The sequence below is a fragment of the Chrysemys picta genome, chromosome 2 (genome assembly GCF_011386835.1).
Source record: "Chrysemys picta bellii isolate R12L10 chromosome 2, ASM1138683v2, whole genome shotgun sequence".
In the NCBI taxonomy this organism is placed as follows: domain Eukaryota; kingdom Metazoa; phylum Chordata; order Testudines; family Emydidae; genus Chrysemys; species Chrysemys picta.
The window spans coordinates 60,194,533-60,217,953 of NC_088792.1; the positions used below are offsets into that span (position 1 = coordinate 60,194,533).

Here is a 23,421-nt window from a genome sequence, read left to right on the forward strand (position 1 = left end):
GCACAGAGACAGGGATAGAATCCAATTCTCTAGGACAGTATCAGGGCTGGCTCCAGGCAACAGCTTGGCAAGCAGGTGCTTGGGGAGGCCACTCCGGAGAGGGGCGGCAGGTCCACCAATTCGGTGGGAATTTGCTGGACGGTCCCTCAGTCCCACTCAGAGCGAAGAACCTCCTGCCAAAGTGCCGCTGCAGATCGCAGTTGCAGCTTTTTTTTTTTTTTTGGCTGCTTGGGGCGGCCAAAACCCTGGAGCCAGCCCTGGGCAGTATTCAGCTGCTACAGCAATAAATGAGACCATCCTTTCTTTTCCTGCAATCCCCTGCCTCATTCACTAGATATCTTACAACTTCTGCAACAAATAAGGCGGGTTTCCTGCAGACAAGATCATCCTTTACTGCATAACTTTGATTCCTTCCATAATCACTGTTCATTCTGCTCTCCCCACTTTTGTTTCCTATGCCTGGGGCCACAACTCCCCCTGACTATAGGGAGGAGAAATTGCAGGCAAAGTCCTGTTCGGCCCCCACAATCCTGGGCTGGAACATGTTTAGTCAGTCTGTGGGGATGGTGCATGTGCACTCCTGTCATACAATGCAGCGAGCTCAGGCTGTTTCTTTGCGGAATTTAGCTGCTGAACTCTAGTAAGTCTCTACTGAGCACATGCAAATTGAAATTTTCAGAGCCTCATAACTCAGCCACATTTGGGCAGATTTTCATGGGAATGGTAAAAAGCACGTCCCTGGTACTAGTGAGACATGCCCATCTCCTCCAAATTTCAAGTCCCTGCTCTCAAACATTTAGGTGATAAAGCTTCTCAATTAAACAGTTATAAGAATTTTTTAATATAGTCAAAACAACATTATTTTTCTCTAACCTCATTCTGAGAAATCATTGAACCATTTTTGCTGAAATTTAATAAAAACAAATCAAAATAAACAAACAAACCAGTCTGAGGCAGATACCAGCATGGAAAGTTTCAGCCCAAAGAATTAAATCTTGGCAAAGTTATAAGCATCTGACAACAGGTCTTACAATTGGAATCGTCAGGCAACCTTAGCTATAGGCATTGGTACCTGCTCAGCCTATACAATTAATCCATGTTTCCCTGTCATTTTTGTAAATGTGGATTTTGTAATCAGAAGTGTCCTTTGGTTGTTAAATCAGACAGCATGCATGGAAATAATGATCAGCTATAAAGGGTCAGCAGGGCTTTTACACTTGTATTTGCCACACTATCGCTGTGCCGTTAGGTAGGGATTTTCTGGTTTTTTTTCACCACATTTTAAAGAAAATCTCTCATTTTTCCCCCCCCCTGTAAGGTTAGGGCTGGATGTACCACCATTGTGATAGCTCACCGGCTCTCCACAATCCGGACAGCTGACATTATTGCTGGATTTCACAACGGTGTTGTCGTTGAACAGGGAACACACAATGAACTCATGACACAGAAGGGTGTCTACTCTTCTCTTGTGATGCAGCAGGTAATGAGATGTGATAGAGCACTCCTGACTAAATGCTTCAGATTTACTGGCCATCTCTCTACTCCAGAAAATTATCTGTATATCTCACTCACAGGTGCTGATTTTTGTATTTGCTGGTGGGTGCTCCTCCGTCCCCCTCGACCTGTGGGCAGGGACTCGGGGGTGGCAGGGAGGCTGAGCACGGGTGGGACCTCTGGGCAGAGCACAGGCGGGCCTCAGGGGGGAAGAGGCTGAGCAAGAGCGGGGCCTCTGGGTCGAATGCGGGTGGGGCCTTGGGGAGGAAGAGGCCAATCGGGGGAGGGACATTGGGGTGGGGCCACAGTCCAGGTGCTGGGGCCCACAAAAGATTATCCAGCCCTGCGAATGCTGAACACCCCTTATTTTATTTGGTGTCTGCTTGACCCACAGAGCACCCACAGTGTCGGCGCCCATCATCTCACTGATACTGTTGCTGACACATGCAGGTTCTGCACTCAAACGGCGGGGCCATTTTCGCTTTGCAGTTTCTGCATGTTTTCTAGTTGAGTGAAAGTTGTTCAGTCAATCTTGTTTATGAGTTGGAAGTGGTTGTTTTTCATCGGTAGCAGTGCTTCACATTTACCCAATGTAATGAGTCAAAAACATAATTGAGCAAAAGAGGTGGATGACATCATCACAGAACTATATAGATAGTGGGGGGGTGGGGGGATATACAGAGCCAAATTCTCTGCTGGAGTAAGTTGCAATTGCACCAACTTATATGGGCAGAGAACTTGGCCTATACAAGTTACAATGTGAAAGTGACCATGTAACCAAAGTGTTGTTATTTTTGTTTGTTTCCATACCAAGTATACTGTTCCTTCCCCTTGCTGCAAACTGTCTTGTGATTGTGTATCACTGTTCTTTGCTTGTCACTAGGGTCATGGTGGAAACACTCAAAATGAGATGTCAGAAAGCGATGAAGAGACAGAAGATAAAGACTATGAAGAAGAGGATCTAGATGATCTCAAAATGGAGGACCTGACTGATCTTCGTTTTGAAGAATCAGGAATCATTGAGATGGGAAGCATTCCCAAGAGATCCAGAAGACATAAAAGCAGAAAGACCTCTTCTAAGAAAAAGTCATCTGTAAAGAAGAAAACAAAGGAGAAAGAGGTTAGTGTTAAAATTCAGTTTAATCCTAAAGTTTAGTGATAGCTAAAGAATAGGAACAAAGGTCATTTTCTTTTCTTTTTTAAAAAGGTCTTAAGCCATGTCACCTTTGCTATGATCCTGCCATATGCAGCATTGACCTGGGTGAATACGTGAATTGGGAATCTTCAGGGAAAACAAAGATGTAAACAAATCAGTCTCACCTCTTGACACAGACCCTAGCTCCTGTCCCGCAGGGCTAGCTGGGCTTGGCTGCCTTCTCCGGGTGTTGCAACCTCAGAGGCTGCAGCGCTGCTCAGGTTTGGCCTGGCCCCCTTGATGACGGGGTCAACCAGGCCAAATTTGTAAGAATGGTGTTGCGACCATGTGCACCAGGTCACAAAGCCCGGGGCGGGGGGGGGGGAGCTGAGCCCAGCCAACCCAGTGATCCTTAAACACATTCAGATGACCCAATTTTGGGTCACAACCCACCAGTGAAGAAACCGTTTTAGGAGCTCTTTTTTATCATAGTACAGTCTACTGGTAGAACACAATGCAAACAATAATCAGCAACTGGATGCATTCTTACAATGTATCACCCAGAAGTCCAGAACACACTTTTTATCTATTCATAACCGTTGCATTTGGGCCTGGTCAAAGGAAATAGATGGCAAGATACATGACTTCAGAATTCAAACTGTTTGTAGTAAAGTGAAGAAATCAGATGGGAAGACATGAAATTATTTATGTCACAAAGTTCAGCATGCTTGTATGGTTGAAGTGTGGGCAGGCTTTTCCAGTCTCTGAAACACAGGCAAAGATAACCAGGCAAGGTCATCGCAACTGGCTCAAAACCTCATCTAATAATTTGTACCAGTTCCTATGTTTTCATTTCATTTTCCACAACGTCCTCAACAAATGTATGGACATTTTGAACAGTTCAGTAAAGCTGAATTGAGCTGCCATGTATTTTTCAAGGGAGATGAAGCCTAAATCACTGTTTGATGTGCCTTTTCCATGCATTTGGTAATGATTCATAGTCTGTATTCTGTAAAAGACAAAACAGACTAACATACTAATTGCCAATTGTATTACTGCTAAATGCTAGACTGATTTTTTTGTGCTCCGAACAGAGAGACTTCTAGGTCATGTGACAAAGTTCCTCCTCTATACTGGCGGGTCATGCGCTTATTGGCGGATTTTCTTGCCTCAGAGATTCACCATGTGGGTTGGGGAACAGCCCAGAGATCTTCCCCTCTGGAAGAGCCCACAGTCCAGGTCAATTGGGAGGTTTGGGGGGAACCCAGGCCCGCCCTCTACTCCGGGTTCCAGCCCAGGGCCCTGTGGACTGCAGCTGTCTATAGTGCCTCCTGTAACAGCTGCATGACAGCTACAACTCCCTGGGCTACTTCCCCATGGCCTCCTCCAAACACCTTCCTTATTCTCACCACAGGACCTTCCTCCTGGTGTCTCATAACGCTTGTGCTCCTTAGTCCTCCAGCAGCACACCCTCTCACTCTCAGCTCCTTGCGCCTCTTGCTCCCAGCTCCTCACACTCACACCACAAATTGAAGTGAGCTCCTTTTTAAAGCCCAGGTGCCCTGATTAGCCTGCCTTAATTGATTCTAGCAGCTTCTTCTTAATTGGCTCCATGTGTCCTAATTATCCTGCCTGCCTTAACTGGTTCTAGCAGGTTCCTGATTACTCTAGTGCAGCCCCCTGCTCTGGTCACTCAGGGAATAGAAAACTACTCACCCAATGACCAGTATATTTGCCCTCTACCAGACTCCTTTACCCCACTGGTCTGGGTCTGTCACATATCCCTCCCCCCTGCTCAACGCCAAGGGGTTGGACAGCTTGGGACGCCAGACAGTGCACACGTGACAAGCCTTCGGCATTGCCATGACGGCTCCCTGCTCTGTGTTGCACACAGAACTGGAAAGGTTGGAGGGATAAGAACTATCTGGTCACCCTTGTGTTCTTCTCCTTGTTCCGCTGCATCCATTGAAGAGGGCCATGGTCAGTCACGAGGACAAATCTGCGCCCGACCAGGTAGTAGCGCAATGGTTCCATGGCCCATTTTACAGCGAGGCATTTTCTCTCCACCACTGCATATTTTTGTTCCCTTGGAAGGAGTTTCCGACTGAGGTATAGAATTGGGTGTTCCTCCTCCCCGACCATCTGTGATAGAACGGCCCCCAACCCTACTTCCGATGCATCCGTCTGCAGGATAAACTCCTTGGTGAAATCAGGGGCTATCAGTACGGGGTTACTGCAGAGGGCAGTCCGTAGGTCTGTGAATGCTTCCTCTGCTGCGTCAGACCATCTCACCAGATCAGGTCCACGGTCTTTCACTAGGTCTGTCAGGGGGCTTTCCCTTGTGGCAAAGTGGGGGATAAATCGTCGGTAATACCCCACCACACCTAGGAACGCCCGGACTTGTTTCTTGCGACTTGGTCGGGGCCAATTTTGGATGGCCTCTAACTTGTTCACTTGGGGTTTTACCAGACCTTTTCCCACAATGTAGCCAAGATATTTGGCCTCTGTAAACCCTACAGTGCACTTGGCAGGGTTTGCTGTAAGGCCAGCTCGCCTGAAGGTATCGAGGACTGCCTCCACCTTCTCCAGGTGGGTTTCCCACTCTGGGGTATGAATGACCACATCGTCCAAGTAGGCAGCAGCATAACTGTTATGCGGGCGTAATAGCTTGTCCATGAGGCACTGGAAGGTAGCTGGGGCCCCATGTAGTCCAAAAGGGAGGACAGTATATTGAAAAAGACCCTCTGGTGTAGAGAACGCAGTCTTTTCCTTTGCATCTTCTGCAAGGGGAATCTGCCAGTACCCCTTTGTCAAGTCTAGGGTTGTCAAGTACCGGGCATTACCTAGACGGTCCACTAGCTCATCTATGCGAGGTATGGGGTACGCGTCGAACTGGGATACTTCGTTTAGTCGCTGGAAGTCATTGCAAAATCTTGTGGTGCCATCAGGTTTGGGCATCAGCACGATTGGGGGATTCTTTGATGATCCCCAACTTCAGCAATTTTTTTACTTCTGCTTTTATTTCCTCCCTTTTTGCTGCTGGCATTTGATAGGGCCTCATTGTTACTCTGGCCCCAGGGTTCGTGACGATGTGGTGATATGTCCCGGTTTTGTCGAGAACACATCTTGGTTCTGGAAGATCATCTCAGACACCTCATTCTTCTGGTCTGGTGTTAAATCGGGAGACACTCTCACCTGTTTGGAAGGCTTGTTTTCCTGGGTTAGGTCTTTTTGGACCGTTGTGCATGCCTCTTGTGCATGCCAGGGTTTCAGAAGGTTAAGGTGATAAATCTGTTCTTGTTTTCTGCGTACTGGCTGCCGCACCTTGTAGGTTACTTCCCCCACGGGTTCAGCCACCTCATAGGGCCCCTGCCATTGGGCCAGAGGGCTTGCTTTCTGCCATGGGTACCAACACCATAACCCGATCCCCTGGTTGGAACTGTCGCACTTTTGCCTGGTGATTGTAATAGGTTTGCTGGGCCTCCTGTGCCTTCTCCAAATGCTCCCGTACAATAGGGGTAACCCGGGCTATCCGGTCTCGCATCTGCATTACATGCTCTGTTATATTTCTCCCCTTATTGGGTTCCTTTTCCCAGATCTCTTTGGCGATATCTAGTATGCCACGGGGGTGACATCCATATAATAACTCGAAGGGGGAAAACCCAGTTGAGGCCAGAGGTACCTCCCAGATAGCGAACATAAGGTAGGGTAGTAGGGTGTCCGAATCCTTCCCGTCCCGACTTACCACCTTCCTTATCATAGCCTTGAGGGTTCGGTTAAACATTTCTACCAACCCATCGGTCTGCGGATGGTAGACCGAAGTTCTCAGGGTATGTATATGGAGCAGCGTACAGAGGTCCTTCATTAGCTTCGACATAAATGGGGTTCCTTGGTCGGTTAATATCTCCTTCGGTAGCCCCATTCGGGCAAAGATCCCCACCAGCTCTTTGACTATAGTTTTAGAGGTTGTGTTCTGCAGTGGGACGGCTTCTGGGTAGTGAGTAGCATAGTCCAAAACAACAAGTGACCATGAACGTGTGACATTTTGGGGACTACTTAGACCAGTAAGGGGTTCTGTGCCCATCTCCCCTGCCAGTATATATTGGTGGCCCCGAGCCGTCTTCTCCAGGGGTCCCACTAAGTCCATGGCTATTCGCTCGAAGGGGACCTCTATGATGGGAAGGGGTACTAAAGGTGCCCTCAAGTGGGGACTGGGACTGTGCAGCTGACACTCCGGGCAGGAGGCACATTACCTCCGCACTTCTTCATGTACTCCGGGCCAGAAGAACCGTCGTAAAACTCGTGCCAGGGTCTTCTCTACCCCCAAATGCCCCCCAAAAAGATGACTATGAGCAAGACTTAATACAGCGTTCTGGTGTTTTTGAGGTACTAGGATCTGCTGTACCTTCTGCCCCTGTACTGGTGCAACCCGGTATAAGAGATCCTTCTTCATTATGAAGTAGGGTCCTGGTCCCTGGGTTTTCCCTTCCACGGGGACCCCATCTATTTCAGTCACCTCCTTCCTAATGTTGTCATACCTTGGGTTTTCTGCCTGGTCCCGTCCAAAATTTCCTCTCCTGGGGCTCATCTGCCCAAGATCTAGGGCCCCAGTCTCTGTTGCCTCTAATGGTTCAGAAGCATTAGGGTGGGGGTCAGACTCAGGTGCTTCTCCCTCCTGCGTGGCCTCCTTTTCAGCTGCGCGGGTCCGCCTATCTACAAGAGCGATTCTCTGGCTTTGGGTCAGTATTCAGGTTCCCAAGGCCTTAGCTGCCCTTCTTTCCCTTTTTGTCTTTCTACCCTGTCTGGGAGTGGAGAACAAATCTGGGGATATTTCAGAGAAGATTGGGGATTGACAGTCTGCTGTGGATGCCTCACCAATTTTAGGGTTCCCATCTTTCTCCAATCCCCCTACCGGGAGTAAGTTTCCAAACCCTGGGAAGTCCCTCCCTATGAGCCCCGGGTATGGGAGGTTAGGGACTACACCTGCTGCTACCTCAGTAGTGTTCCCTTGGATCTCGATTTTTACTGGGATGGTGGGGTAGTAACTAACTGTCCCATGTACACATGTTATCCCTGTACGTTTAGCCTGCAGCAGCTGACTACGCTTCACGAGCTTCCCTGAGATAAGCGTGATAGCACTCCCCGAATCAACCAGTGCTGTGGTCCCTACCCCATTTAGTTTCACTGGTCTGGTATACATATGTGGGGTTAGTGAGACCCCCACAAGGTGGATTAGGGAGCATGGATCTGCCCAGTTCCCCAGGTTACACTGCATAGGCTCCTCAGCATTGGGACACTGTGCAGCTATGTGTCCCCACTCCCCGCAGGCATAACATCTGTATGGAGCCCTAGGCGTTCCCCGGTCTCTTGGTTTGGGCAGTCTAACATCACGATCCTCTTCTCCCTCAGTACTCCGACTCCTTGTGGCCTCTGATGGGCCTTCAGCCTCTCTCTTTTTCCACGGCCCTCCTGGTGGCCCAGTCACCCGAACTTTAGGGCTCGGTGCTGCTAGTTTAACCCAGGGTGCCTCTTCCTTAACTGGTCAGGTCAGCTCCCTTGCTGTCCTTTGCCTCTCTACCAGGGCGACAACCTCGTCATAGGTGGAGGGTTCGTTCTGGCTTACCCAGGCACGAAGGTCTGGTGATAGTCCCCTTATGTATCGGTCAATGACCAGAACCGCTAGTATCTCTTCCGGACTCCGGGACTCTGTTTGCAACCACTTTCGTGCAAGATGGATGAGGTCATACAATTGGGACCGCGGGGTTTTGTCTTCCTGGTACCTCCAACCATGATACTGCTGGGCCTGCACTGCTGTCGTTACCCCAGATCTGGCCAGGATCTCTACTTTCAGCTGGGGGTAATCTGCCGCAGCCTCTTCAGGCAGATGATGGTAGGCCTTCTGGGCCTCCCCACACAGGAATGGGGCAAGGATGCCAGACCACTGATCTCGAGGCCAGGCCTCCCGTAGGGCTGTCCTCTCAAAGGCCAGAAGGTATGCCTCTACATCATCCTCCCATGTCATTTTCTGCAGCCAATGGCTGGCCCGTATGAGCCGCATCCCATCATGGCCACGATTCAGCTCTGTAAGGGACTTTACCTGGTTTACCAGTTCCCGCAACATAGCTCGGTCTTGAGCAGCCTGGTCCATCAGCAGGCGATTAGTCTCTTGCTGCAGTCGCACTGTCTCCTGTTGGGTGGCTGCCTGGACACGGGTAGCCTCCTGCTAGGCCGCTGTAGCTTGTATCAGTGCCCGCACGACATCATTCATTGTGGTGAAAAAAATAAACCCTCTCCCCTTTTTTTTTTTTTTTTTTTAAATCACCATCCTTCTTCCGCTGCGCTGTGCACCCCAAGATCCCACCTCTCACACCAGTGTGACAAAGTTCCTCCTCTATCTTGGTGGGTCCTGTGCTTATTGGCGGATTTTCTTGCCTCAGAGATTCACCATGTGGGTTGGGGAACAGCCCAGAGACCGTCCCCTCTGGAAGAACCCACAGTCCAGGTCAATTGGGAGATTTGGGGAGAACCCAGGCCAGCCCTCTACTCTGGGTTCCAGCCCAGGGCCCTGTGGACTGCAGCTGTCTATAATGCCTCCTGTAACAGCTGCATGAAAGCTACAACTCCCTGGCCTACTTCCCCATGGCCTCCTCCAAACACCTTCCTTATTCTCACCACAGGACCTTCCTCCTGGTGTCTGATAACGCTTGTGCTCCTCAGTCCTCCATCAGCACTCACTCTCAGCTCCTTGCGCCTCTTGCTCCCAGCTCCTCACTCTCGCACCACAAACTGAATTGAGCTCTTTTTAAAACCCAGGTGCCCTGATTAGCCTGCCTTAATTGATTCTAGCAGCTTCTTCTTAATTGGCTCCACGTGTCCTAATTATCCTGCCTGCCTTAACTGGTTCTAGCAGGTTCCTGATTACTCTAGTGCAGCCCCTGCTCTGGTCACTCAGGGAACAGAAAACTACTCATCCAGTGACCAGTATATTTGCCCTCTACCAGACTCCTGTACCCCACTGGTCTGGGTCTGTCACAGTCGTTATAATGATTCATGTGTTAAAGTTGCAATCCACGGTCACTGACCCTATTTGACATTTTACTGAACTGTATAGACCCCATCCCATCCACCCCCCAGTTAGCCTTTTGTTAAATTTAAGCCTGCAGATTTTTTTGTCTTGCAATTGCAGTTTTAAGACCTTAAATTACAGAGCGGCAAATCTTCAATATGTTTGCTCATTCAATGTGCACATTGGAGGCTGGGGCGAATTATCTGTGAACAGTTGCTAGGACAGTTTAGTGATTTACCCCCTAGCTGAGGAAATTGTCATGTTCCATAACTTTCAGGGAACAGTTGAATTTTCTCTCTTATGTAGGAGGAAAATCTCCCGGCTGTGCCTTATTCCAGAATTCTGGCTCTGAACAAACCTGAGTGGCTGCATATATTCTTTGGCGTGATTGCTGCTGCCTTCTCTGGTGGCGTCCACCCTGCATTTTCTGTTATATATGGAAAAATCATTGGGGTAAGTTCAGAACTGTATGGTAAACTAACAAACCAGGCACAAATGCAGAACTTTAAATCCTGCCTGACCCTCCAGTTATTCCTCTCTAGTGATGCCTTAGAGCCTTCTTCTACTCCCACTGTCACTGAACTCTACAAGTCTTTCCATTGACTTTAGTAGGAACTTGATCAAGCCCTTGATCTCCTCTCCCCACTTGAGACTTCTTGCCTATTTTCCAGCCCCGTACTTGGAATGACTTCACCTTTCCAGTGAAGCAAATCACCTTTCCTTATCAAACTCACAGTTTTCATTTACCACTCTCCACTATTGTGCAGACTCCCTGCCTTGCACCTGACCCTGCTCTTTGCATTGTACCCATTCTCTTCAGACAGTAAGCTCCTTCAAGGTATCTTGCATTCCAACATGGTTGTAAGTACCAGGGACATCCATGGGACAGTCTGAATAATTAACCCCTTAATTCCTGAATCATTGCAGGAAAGAAATGGAGTCTTCCTTTGGATTCCAATATATGATTGTTGGAAGCTCCTAGGAGTTGGAGCAGCAGCCAGGGAGAATGGTTGGAGCAAGATGTTTAGGGAATCTTTTATCTTCAGGCAAGGGAAGAGGGATAGTCAGCTGGAGGGGAGGTCGATGGTCTGCCATAGTGACAGCATTCAGTGAAAGGCAGATAAGAGCTGGTGAAGTGGCAGCCTGGAGGCAGGGTTTAATGGGACTGCAGCTCACAGGCAAATGAGGAGAGGGTCTGGTGAAGGGCTGGAGAAGGAGCAGCTGATGAGAGACAGGTCAGCTGGGAGAGGTGGAGTGACCTCCAGCCAGCAGCAGAAAGCTGAGAGGTGGCAGAGTTCAGTGCTGGGGAAGAGCTGAGAGAAGGTGAAGTTCAATAGTTTGTACAGTGTTTCCGGAGCTATTGTAAGTGGTGATCACTTTGTGCTTTTCTTACATAGGCTTTTCAAGAAACAGATGCTGAAAAAAGGAGCAAAACCACCACATTGCTTTCTCTAATGTTTCTTGTACTGGCAGTGATCAGCTTAGTAACACACATAATCCAGGTAAACTTCACTACATTGAAAAGTCAAAGCTGAATATCTGGTCACATACATTATGGTCAAGATTTTCAGATCTCGTTGAGAGGTATGTTGGGGACATAATGCAACTTTGTATTCACTGTGTTTCTTAGAAACTGTTCCAGAGCCAAGCCACTGAATGACTCAAGTGGCTGGTATGGAATACAGAGCCTTACCCTTCCCGATTGCCAGTTACAAAGCAGCCCAGGGCCTCAATGCCTGAAAGGTGCTGCTGACCGTTCTGTGTCCTAGGGGGAATGCGTTTGGGCACAGCCCAGTTCCACTACATTGGTGTGTATGTTACAAAAAACACCGGCACAGTCGGCACTGTTAGATAGCAGAGTGAGTAGTGTTGTGGAAAAACAACCACACGTTGTGTTTGGATCAGAACACAGCCTGAGGCTTCCTTTATTAATTACAAGCGTGCAGGGGGTGACTGGTATTGGAACTGTCCCCCCGATTTGAGAAACACATAAGCTTTTAAAGCTTAAAACCACAAACAAATTACACATACTTTTCATGTTAATTACCTTATTTGGGCTACATTGCAAAATTTATACAGGTCAAAAATCAAAAAGAACAATCATCTCCCTTATTTGGCCTTTTGTGTTATTGTTATTCCCAATCTAGTTCTTCTGCGGTGTGACTTTTCTAATGCTTTCATTGCGGTTATATATTTCATAAACTTGGCTATTGCAAATTGATTGTGTTTGGGGACTTTCCATTTCGCCTTCTCATGCCCCCTATACACAAAAAGCCATTGTTCTGTTTTGGGGACTTTCCATTCCTCTTTGCCTCCTTATGACCCTTACACACAGAAACAAGCTCGGCTAATACTTAAGGCCAACTAGCTTGACCAAAGTTTTAAAGGCCCTCTTTCAATTTTCCTCTACATAGTGAGGCTAAGGAATGAGTAAGCAGGGAAGGTGACTCCATTGCTGACTCTGCAACTGGCTGCAGAAGCATGTGGGTGGGGCAGTACGAGGAAACTTCAGTTTCCAGGAATGTGTTGTGGTACCTTTCACCAGCTTGAAATTAACATGTCAAACCATATCCCAAAACACTGTGTAGGTTCTGTAAACTGTGTGGCTGAGTGGTTAAAATATCATCACATTTACAGCAGGTTGTTCTAAATATGACTGTACAGCCCAGCACATTCAATTCAATTGTTTTATTTCCCATTCTCCCTTTTCAGGGATTCACGTTTGCAAAGTCTGGGGAAGTTCTGACCAAGAGATTGCGATCTTTGTCATTCAAAGCATTGCTTCAGCAGGTATGGGTCACGTTTCTGGGTCAGAGCAATAGACAGCAAATATTCAGCACTCCTGCCATGTGAGCCAGATGGCTTTTGTGGGCTGATGTTTGTATAACACCATGAAATTTTCTGGTTCCATGCAGCCTGCGTAGAGCCTCCCTCCAATACAGCTTTGAGAGAACCCATCCTTTTAGTGAAACTTTAACAATGCACAAACGGCAAGTCTCTGAGCATAAGCGCAGGGCCGGCTCCAGGCACCAGCTGACCAAGCACGTGCTTGGGGCGGCACCTTGTAAGGGGCGGCCAATCTTCTGGTGGCGGGGAGGTGTTCAGGGTTTTTTTTGGTTCGACAGGGCGGCGCTCGGGTATTTTGTTTGTTTGTTTCAGCGGGGCACGGTGGCCCTTGGGAGGCTTGTTTCAGTGGTGCGGCACTGGGGGGGGGTTGTTTTGGCGGGGCAGGGCGGCGCTCGGGCGGGGGGGGTGTTTCGGCGGGGCAGGGTAGCGCTGGGGGGGGCGGGTTGTTTCGGCGGAGCGGCACTGCTTTTTTTTTTTTTTTTTTTTTGCTTGGGGCAGCAAAAAAGGTGGAGCCGGCCCTGCACATGCACGAAACAAAATAAAGCAAAAGCATGTACAAATTAACTCCGTGCGGCTAGGAGAGCTGTCTAATTTTGATGCCATCTCTTTCAGTATCAAAGATACTGAAGAGTGTATAAAGCATACACGTATCTGAGTGCATTGGTATATTTGCAAAGATTAACAAAACAGAAGTTAAATCTCTATCTCACCCGATGGTCATGATATAAATGTTTAGATAAATAGGTTTAGGTCTGTTTGCATCAAACTCCATAGCAAACGGACCATATCATAACAGATATAGGGTCTCAAAGCATTATCTTTGCTCACTAGAGTGGTTTCTCTAGTCAAGATGACCAGCTGGATCAGGAATGATTTACAATAATACTGTTGCAACATGACTGTCCTTGGATACTCCCTGCTGATGGATCCCTGGGAAAGGACACACATCTATTTGTTCCTTGCAGAGGATTCTCTGTGGGTGAACGATTAGGCACCCTGCACACCCATTGGTAGCATTTGGTATCACAGGGTTGTGCATATGCACAGGAGCATTCTAAGGGGACAGGGGAGGAGAGGGAAATTACACAAAAACCCAAACCTCTCCTTCTTTTCCACTACCTTTAAGGATAATAAAGCTGATTCTCCTCCCACATGCACCCATATAGATCAGGAATAGCTCTACAGAAGTCAGGCTAGGTCTACACTACCCTCCTGAATCGGCGGGTAGAAATCGACCTCTCGGGGATCGATTTATCGCGTCCCGTCGGGACGCAACAATCTATCCCCGAATCGACGCTCTTACTCCACCAGCAAAAGTCGATTTTGCCGCCGTCCTCACAGCGGGGTAAGTCGGCTGCGATACGTCGAATTCAGCTACGCTATTCACGTAGCTGAATTTGCGTATCTTAAATCGACTCCCCCCTGTAGTGTAGATGTACCCTCAGTGTAATATAAAAGGTGTAGGAGAGGAGCACTGTGCCTATCAGATGTTGGTATGGGCGTGGAAGACACTCTCATTATGGTGCAAAAAGAACGAGGACTACATGTGCCACAAGTACTCCTCGTACTTTTTCCTGATACAGACTCACACGGCTACCACTTTGAAACCTGTCATTATGGTGCATGACACGTACTTGACTCTAAATTCTAAAATCTTTGCAGTTGTTAGCACCTGGATTGTTAACAGTTTAATGTTCTGAGGGTAAGAAAAGTTTATTTAAGATCGTTTTCAGTATAGCTCAGTGGTTTGAGCATTGGTCTGCTAACCCAGGGTTGTGAGTTCAATCCTTGAGGGGGCCACTTAGGGAACTGGGGAAAAATCTGTCTGGGGATTGGCCCTGCTTTGAGCAGGGGGTTGGACTAGATGACCTCCTGAGGTCCCTTCCAACCCTGAGATTCTATGATTCAATATCTGACAAATGTTATTCATCACAAAAGAAGAGTGAGTAGCTTAGTGCTTATGTTGGCTCTCTCTCTTCCCCACACACATATGCTAGTCAAGCTTTAAATGTTCATACATTGTACTGATGACCCTGACAAGTCTGAGTTACGATAAGAACATTTCATTTGCAAAAGCAAAAATAACTGAACCATCTATTCCCTTGCAGGAGATTGGGTGGTACGACGATCCTAAAAATGCCATAGGGGTTTTGTTAACCAGACTAGCTACAGATGCTTCACAAGTCAAAGGGGTATGTTTGTTTTTGTTTGTATGTTTTGCTTACAAATATGAATTGCAGTGTTGGCCAGGGATGATGAAGTTATTTTGGAAAACGGGTTGGTAAATCTACTCTAGCGACTGGCTGACACATTTAAATAGCACACTATCAACGTCTCGGAAACAGTTTCACTAGTCCCAATTTATGACGATTATAAAGCTTCGGCAGATGTTCGTACACGTTCCATTTCCTTGATGTAAGCGGCTAAGTAAACAACTTAGTAACTTTAAAAATAAGTCATGTCCAAGGGACAGTGTAAGCATTTCTGCACCACTTAAACTGCATGATGGAGCAAAGTCTTCAGTGTATCAAGTTGCCCTAAAGCCCCACTTCGGTTGCTTGGGGGGGCTGTAGTGTGGGAGAATTGCATTGCAGCCAATGCCCTGGCCTCATGTTGACATGGGTAGATTTCTTCTTCCCAGCTCTGTCCACTGCATTTCACACAGGAAGCCTGTTTATGTGGGCTTTATGGGGTGATGTGAGTTGTCATTAATACAGAGTATCAGTGATGGCAGAAGCACGAGGGATTGTGTGACTTGGGGGAGCAGTGTAGGATAGGAGCCACTGAAAATCCTGCAGGTAAGTGGCAAATTCTGCAGAATTTGCCAATCTCCCCTTTTCTCCCATGACATGGACCCCATCAAAAAAAATCGGAAGAAAAAAATCAGCCATACTTTTTAAATTAAATTCACTCATGAGCAAAGAGTAATAAGTTTTCTGATTTATTCAATAGTTTAAAATAAAATTAAATTTCTACTTCACTTGTCTGGAAAAAAAAAAACCCTTCCTCGACTCCTGGACTCACTACATCCTCAGACTCACTAGATTTCATACTCCCTCCCATCTCCTCTTTACTGGCCAGCACAGAGTGGGAATCAATCAAATATTTGATGGAACGTACAATTACTTGAATAATTAAAAACTGCAACTTAATTCTTGAGGGTAAGGTCCATCATCCCAGCTGTCAAGGTAAAACAGGAAGAAGGTGGTGCATGGGATCCAAACTATAAAAAAGCTTAATCGATCAAAATGAACATTGCATTCTCCAGAGCAGTGGTTCTCAACCGGCTGCGAGCAGGTTTCAGGGGGTCCGCAAAGCAGGGCCAGCATTAGACTCACTGGGGCCAAGAGCAGAAAGCCAAGGCCCCACCTCATGGGGCTGATGCCCAGGGCCCTGAGCCCCACCACATGGGGATGAAGCCAAAGCCTGAACAATGTAGCTTCGTGGGGGGCCCTGTGACACGGGGCCCCAGGTAATTGCCCTGCTTGCTACCCCATAATGCTGGCCCTGACTTTTATATGCAGAAAACCAGTTACTGTGGCACAGATGGGCCATGACGTTTTTATAGCATGTTGGGGAGGCCTCAGAAAGAAAAAGGGTGAGAACCCCTGCTCTGGAGAACAAAGAAATATCAGTGAGTGAGAGACAAGGTGGGTGAGGTAATATCTTGTATTGGACCAATTTCTGTTGGTGAGAGAGGCAAGCTTTCGAGGTTACACAGAGCTCTTCTTTAGGTTTTCTTCACCAACAGAAGTTGGTCCAATAAAAGATATTACTTCACCTACCTGGTCTCTCTAATAGCCTGGAACCAACACGGCTACTGCTAAGTAAGTGGGTAGTCATATGTTGTGCTAGCTGAAGTCTCAAAGTGATCTTTATGTATAAGCCCCTAGAGTATATGGCAATAATTCATCTTGCCATTGGTTGGTTTTATAATTTTATTGATCACAAAAGTCTCTTGAGGGCAGGAAAGCCTCTGGCTAGCAAAGAAAGACTCATACTTCCCACCCAAGGTTTTCTTGGTTTGTCCACAGTGCGATATTTGAAAGATGGATTGTTTCCACAAAACTTGCCATTTCATCTGCAGGCATGAGTAGAACTGGCCAACATGTTTTCAGTGAATGGTATTTTTGCTGAAATATGTATTTTTAGGGGCCCCAAATCTATTCATGAATTCAGGTAAAATTTGACTAATAGTCAAAAGAGATAGGAAGGGAGATTTGATTTAAGTCTAAATGTTTCATTTTGACCATTTAAACATATGCCATTTCTACTTTTGTTTTGAAATGGCTTTTCATTTTCAAATTTGACCAAATCAAAAAGAGGAGAAAAACACCACAAAATGGCCAAATCAATAGAAAAAAATTGTGTGTGTGCGGGAGGAGACAGGGGCGGGGCGGAGTTTTTAGTCAACCAAAATGTTTTGGTAAACTTGAAATTATTATTTGTTATTCAACAAAAAAAATTTTTTGTAATTGTTTCAGATCTAATCAAATCAATTTTTTCCCCGATTTTCCAGTTAGGCCCCCAGCTGGAAAATCCACTATTTTCTCAGCTGAGCCATGAGTATTGTCACAGTTTACACAGATCCGGTGTGCCAATTATCACTTTTACATTTCTTGATGACATGGATGTGCAGATCCTCAGGGAGAGAAGAGCTCTTTGGTGTGAATGCTCATTTCCTGCTGCTAACACTGCTGAAAACAAAGTGTCTAATTAAAGGAACCTGCAGCTTCCATTATCTCCAGCTGATGTACAGCACCTATGAAAATCAGGCCCTAGATACCTTAAGCTGGGCACCCAATAGCTGAAATGCCCCAAATTAGAGGCTGTTGGCTTTTCTTGATTTCTGTGCCTTGTTGCAGCACAGGAGGGCCCTGATATTTTTTATTGAATTGAGCCCATGTGGCCACATCTTCATCAGGCTTCCTGAACCTCACCCACAGCTAGGGGTATTTGCATATGTAATTGTCCATATGGGTTTTTGCATATACAATTGTCCATTTTAAAAGCACAACATTTATGATTATTCTCCCTCTGAATATTGGATCCTGAGTGAACAATGATTTCATACATTTGATCTCTATTTTGTGTGTCAGGAATTAACTCTAACTTTGAACTCTTTTGCTTTTCATAGGCTACTGGAAGCCGACTTGGCTTGTTCACTAAGACTGCCTCTACCCTTCTGACTGCCATCATTATTGCTTTTGTATATGACTGGCGATTAACTTTGCTTATCCTGGCCTGCATTCCTTTCGTTATTGCTGCAAATGCTATTCGACTGAGCTCTGTGGCTGGTCAGGCATCAAAAAATCAAAAAGCTTTGGAAGAGGCCGGCAGAGTAAGATCTCCAATATAAACCAAATGGGTATAATGTTATATCGTTCTAAGGACAACATTGTCAGTGATGGTTTTCTACAGAAATTACTCTGAAATATATTAAATAAAACAGTGATAAAGAGAGACACTCTATTATAGTGGGATGCTAGCTCCACTCTACTTTAGGTTGAGGATGACTTTTCTTATTGCTTTAAAATCCACACCGTTACTCATTTTGCCTTGAAATTCAGTGGCAAAAAAATTATGTTAACACAAAGTTAAGGTTGCTTGGTGGCATGTTTTCCCTTTGAAGAACCTTGAGTTGAGCAAAACTCAAACTTCTGAACATCAGGAATTGCAGTAATTCCCCAATGCTCCCTGTTAACACAAGTAGTATGTGCCCAGGGGATCTGGGTGAGTTTGTACTCATGCGGCTAGTTCAAGCCAATTCTTTGTGCCACCCTAGCTATGCACAGTGGGTACATCTATGCGAGCTGGGACTCGCACCTCCCAGTTAAAGTGTAGGACTACTGTTACATACAGGATACCATCTCAACCTACACTTTCACTTAGCCATCCTGAAAGCATTAGAATCCTTTCAAATTCCACCTCAGAGCTCGCAATATCCTTTGTAATTAAAGCCCCATGCCCTGTTACTGACATAACCTACACAGTTCCACATAGAACTGAGACATACTTCATCCTGAAGGTACACATGCACCTCCTGCCTTTCCACACACACACAGAGATCTCCTCATATCTCAGTCACTGCTCTGTCACACATCTCCAAGTCATCCACAGATCTCGCTAACACACCTACCAAGCAGAGCTAACTACTTCCTCCGCTCTTCAGCTCCATCTGTCACTGAGCACACTCACTTTGCCTGGAGTGTGCATAGATAATAAATCCTTAGATTGCTCATATGCCAGCTCGCTACTGAAAATACCCTTTCTAATACAGCCCCTGTGCCCTGCTAATGATATAAGGTACACAATTCTGCACTGTACTGATGCTCACAGGATCCTGAAGGTACATACCTAGCTCCTCCCTTTGTTCAGACATCAGAGGGTGGCAAACACAAGAGTTCCTCCTATCCTAAGTTCTGATGTCTCACACACCTCAGAGTGATCCACTCATCCTCACATCACCAACACACTTACCAAGCAGGCCCAACTACTGTCTCCACCGTCTAGTGTAGGTACACGTAGCATCCTGATTGCATCTGCAGTATATGCAAACAATTCCCATTGGCTACTGCCACCTGTAGGGAACAGATGGAACATGGGGTGGGCAGCCTTTTTTTTTTTTTTGTCTTGTCCTGTAATATTGTTAGATGGAATCCTATGGGTGAGAGTGAATGGGCTGTAAAAGGAGGTGTAGAGCTTGTACATGTCAGCAGCTGCAGGGTTGGCAGAGCAAAAGTATGTGTGTTAACTGGGCACTGCGGAAAGAGGGCAGAGGTAAGCCTGCATGGACAACCTACTTGTGCATCTCCTGGTTTTCAGTAGTTTGAGTTTTGTTCCACACAGCATTCTGCAGGGGTACGACATACCCCCAAGCAACCTTAACTCTGCATTTAACGGCGTTCTTTGCCATGGAATTTCCAAGGATTTTTTTTAAACAGGAAAAGCTCTGGTGGTGTTAGGAGGTAGTGGCTATATAGGCAGTTGTACATCTAGTGTTCCACAATTAGCATTCTGAGCCAGCTGCACCCCCTGACACACACATTCATCAGCTGTGCCTCACCAGCCCAAGTTTTCACTCCCTGTGTACTAACTTTTCTATTACTGTCACTTCCTCCCTCCTCTAATCTGACTCACATGCAGTGCCTGGGGTGAAGAACAGCTGTGTTGCAGTGGCATAGTGTTCCTGGTCGTGTTTCAGAATGGCTAGAGGGTGGAGTTTGTAGCAGGCTGGTGGGAAAAATCACAGATAGGGTTTGTGTTCCAAAACACCGACAATTTTAGGTTTGAGAGAAAAATCCTCTGACCCCTTTCCAAGGTGTACCCCCTCTCCAAGGACAGTGCGATGTCAGAGTTTGTAATGGTTTCTGGTCAGCCATGAACCCTCCAATTTCCCCATTAACATGCATCCAGTAGCTTTCCTGTAATGTTGGGGTGCACTGACAGAGCTGAGAGGTGCAGCGGGTCAGGTGCACTGGTAGAGGTGGGGTATAGGAAGGTTGGGGTACACTGGAAGGGCTGGGGCTGCAGGAAAGTTGGAGTGCATGGAGGGTTGGGGTGCAAAGACAGCTGTGGGATGCAGGGGGTTAGGATGTCAAGACCAAGCTGGGGGTTGGAGTGCAGGAAGGTTGAGGTGCAGGATGGCTTGAATTTGTTGGCAGAGGAGGCACAGGGGGTTGCGATGCATGGCTGGGGTGCACTGGCAGAGCTGGGGTGTCATGTGCCTCCATCACCTGAACCTCTTACCTCCCCTACCACCTATTTCTAGTTACCCCAATCCCCCCTCCCAGCAGGGTTGTCATTTTGGTTGAACCTATTCTTGGAGGCTTCATCACATGACACAATCTTTAAAGACTAATCTTTAATTCCTGAAAAACAACGAGGAGTCTGGTGGCTTTGTGGATACAGACTAACACGGCTACTCCTCTGATAATTTAATTCCTGGAAACTCCAGGAAAATCCTGGAGGTTTGGCAACCCTCATTCCAAGAAAGTTTACACATCCAATTTTCCACCCAAATGCTTTGATTGCATTTCTCCCAAAATGAAATTACCACCTATGACTCTCACATTGTAGCAATCTCCAGCCTAGGGTGACCAGATGTCCCGATTTTATAGGGACAGTCCCGATTTTTGGGTCTTTTTCTTATATAGGCTCCTATTACCCCCCACCCCCGTCCCGATTTTTCACATTTGCTGTCTGGTCACCCTACTCCAGCCACTCAGTTCAAAATTCCTTTTGTCTTAGGTGGGGGGTTCTAATTAACTTATCTTTAGTAGTGTTAATGGAAGGGTGAGTTCACAGCCATCCAGTGATCTGTGATTCATCTTCCAGTTCTTAGTATCTACCTATGAACTCTAGATCTAGAGTTCTAGCTCTACGTTTTTGTTTTTTTTAAAACACCGACCACCTAGAACCATTTTTTTAAAATGGCTGTTTTAGGGCTCCAGAACGTCTGGCTCAACAGATGTCAACTTTGGGTCACTAACCCTACCCTGCCGTCTCCTGAGGTGCACCACTATAAACTGGTGAATCTTTTGGGGGTGCAAGATAGTGTAGTGATCCAAATTAGGGGTCATTTGACAAAGAGGTTCACGAGATGCCGTTTCCCACCCAATAATCAGCTTTTCTAAAGGTTCGTTCTAGGAATGTTTTTTTGCCCACATCTAAAGATCAGACCACGGGTCTGATCCTGGCACAAGGGTCTCACTCACTTGAGGGTGACTCCAGAGAATGCATGGCATCCACTAGCCCTTTGGGGGAAGCAAGATTCGGAACATTATCAGCAAAAGAGTTTGGCCATCCACGTAGGCTCTTGAGTAAAGGTCAAGCACTCCACAAGTTACACTGAGCACGTATGTAAAGCGAACGCCAAAGGATTTGCAGGTAGAGTATGGTCAAAGCAGCTGGATAGACTGAAGAGATGCACAGTAAGTGTTTGTTCCTGAACTCCCCCAGCTAGTGATAGTTCACAGCCCCCCTTTGCTGAAAACCTGGGAAAGCTTGGCTGGCATGTTGCTAAAATCTGTTACTCTCAGGCTTTTATTTTGGAGGGGGGTGTAATGTCATCAAAGTATTTTTGTTTTTAAAAATAGGCGTGCAAATGCTTGCTGGCAAGAGAGGAGCATTTTAGGGGATGGAGGAGTTAGGGGAATAGGGTGAGAGGGGTTTGGGGCTGCATGGAGAAGACGGGGGATTATGGGGAGGGAGATAAATGGGGACGGGTGGTAGAGGAGGTTGGGTTTGGGGAATGGATACTGGGAAGCAGACATGAGGGTTTGTTGCAGAGGGTCTGCAGGGAATAGGGGCAGCTCCACATTCTCCCCGTCTGTCCCTTTTGTGTGTGTGCTTGAATCTCAGGGACCCGCTAGCTCTCTAGGGGAGTCTTAGCCTCTCTGTCCACCCCCTGTATGTGAGGTGGAATTTGGGGGGGCCTTGCCTCTTTGGGGGGTGTCTGAGCCCTGCTCCTGACCCACCTCTGTTTGCCAGGCTCTGAAGCTGCCTTGCCAGCCGTAGAGATCTATCTGCCTTCCATGCCCCTTCTCATGTGAGCCAGGGTCTGCAGTAGGCATTGCTTTCTAGAGACATCTAAGCCCCTCTCCCTACCTCCTCACGTGAGTTGGAATCTGGGGTGCTTTGTCCCTCTAAGGGAGTCTGGCCCTTTCTCTCTACCTCTCCCCAGGTGAGCTTGGATCAAGGAAATCCGGGTGCTTTGAGTGGGAAGCTTAGAACAGGCATGCTCAAAGCTTGCCCCAAGAACACACTGCTGAGAGAGGGGTGAGGAGCTGAGAATGGCATGTCAGAAACAATCTTGGGGAGGGGGAATGGGAAAATCCACTGGCGTGAATGGAGCTGTTCAGATGTCTCAGAGCTAAGTGATCAGGTGTCTCAATTTTATAGGGACTGTCCTGATATTGGGGGCTTTGTCTTATATAGGAGCCTATTACTCCCCATCCCCATCCTGATTTTTCACACTTGCTGTCTGATCACCCTACTCAGAGCTAGATTCTGGCTGAATTCAGGCTGGGTGTTCACTTTCAGCTGAGAACATCTCATTGAGATGAATGGGCAACTCCACAGCTCTTTGAGACTATTATGATGCTGATGGATGTGTGGAGCACCTCTGCTCCATTGGCCTTCTAATTTTATACAGCATTATAACTGAGCACCAGCTCTGGTCTAGCTAAGGTGGGGAAGTCCTTCCTGCTTAAAGGATGACAACTAAGTATGCTAAAATCTGTGTGTTTACACAGATTGTCTTGAAATTTGCTGTGTCATGAAAGCGTCGGGTAGGGTGAGTGATCCAAAGATGGGGTCATTTGAGCATGGGGTTCCCCACAGCCTCCAGGGGAAAAAAATTGAGTTCACAGATTTTAGCAGCTTTGAAGTTCTAACCCCACCCTGAGCAGAAATCTGAAAATAAAGTGTAAACTTTTGTTTTAATTTGGAGAAATGGACTCTGAGCACAGCCGATAATTAAGAAGGCTCTCAAACTGTGTTTGAAAAGAACATTAATTACAAGGAGTGATTGCCGAGTAAGAGTAAGTGGGAAGAGGGGCTGTTTGGAGTCTAGAGCACGGGATGGGGGCACAGGTGCTGACTCTGGGGGTGGAAAAAAATTGGTGGATGCTGAGCACCCACTGGCAGCTCCCTTCCCCCACAGCGCCTCCTGCCCACCTGTGGCCCTGCTGATCAACTCCTTCCCCCTCCCTCCCAGCACTTCCTGCCCACCACAATGTGCTGTTTCACGGTGTGCAGGAGGTGCTGGCTGGGGTGGGGGGGGGGAAGCAGTGGGGATGAGGTGTGCTTGTGGAAGGGGGAGGAACTGAGTGGGAAAAAGCAGGGTGGGAAGAGGCGGGACAGGGATCGGGCTTTG

General features: G+C 47.1%; 1 protein-coding gene across 2 annotated transcripts in view; it reads left to right on the forward strand.

Annotated features, from left to right (window-relative positions):
- The window catches only part of LOC112061440 (ATP-dependent translocase ABCB1-like), a 65,757-nt gene that overhangs the window by 31,742 nt on the left and 10,594 nt on the right, over positions 1-23,421 (forward strand). Inside the window, exons 16-22 of one of the 2 annotated variants that reach the window (XM_065583267.1) lie at positions 1,319-1,480; positions 2,378-2,614; positions 10,002-10,148; positions 11,093-11,197; positions 12,408-12,485; positions 14,651-14,734; positions 17,680-17,883. In XM_065583267.1, the coding sequence (XP_065439339.1) occupies positions 1,319-1,480; positions 2,378-2,614; positions 10,002-10,148; positions 11,093-11,197; positions 12,408-12,485; positions 14,651-14,734; positions 17,680-17,883 (1,017 nt within the window). The remainder of the gene's footprint in view (positions 1-1,318; positions 1,481-2,377; positions 2,615-10,001; positions 10,149-11,092; positions 11,198-12,407; positions 12,486-14,650; positions 14,735-17,679; positions 17,884-23,421) is intronic. The other variant, XM_065583268.1, reaches the window with a different exon arrangement.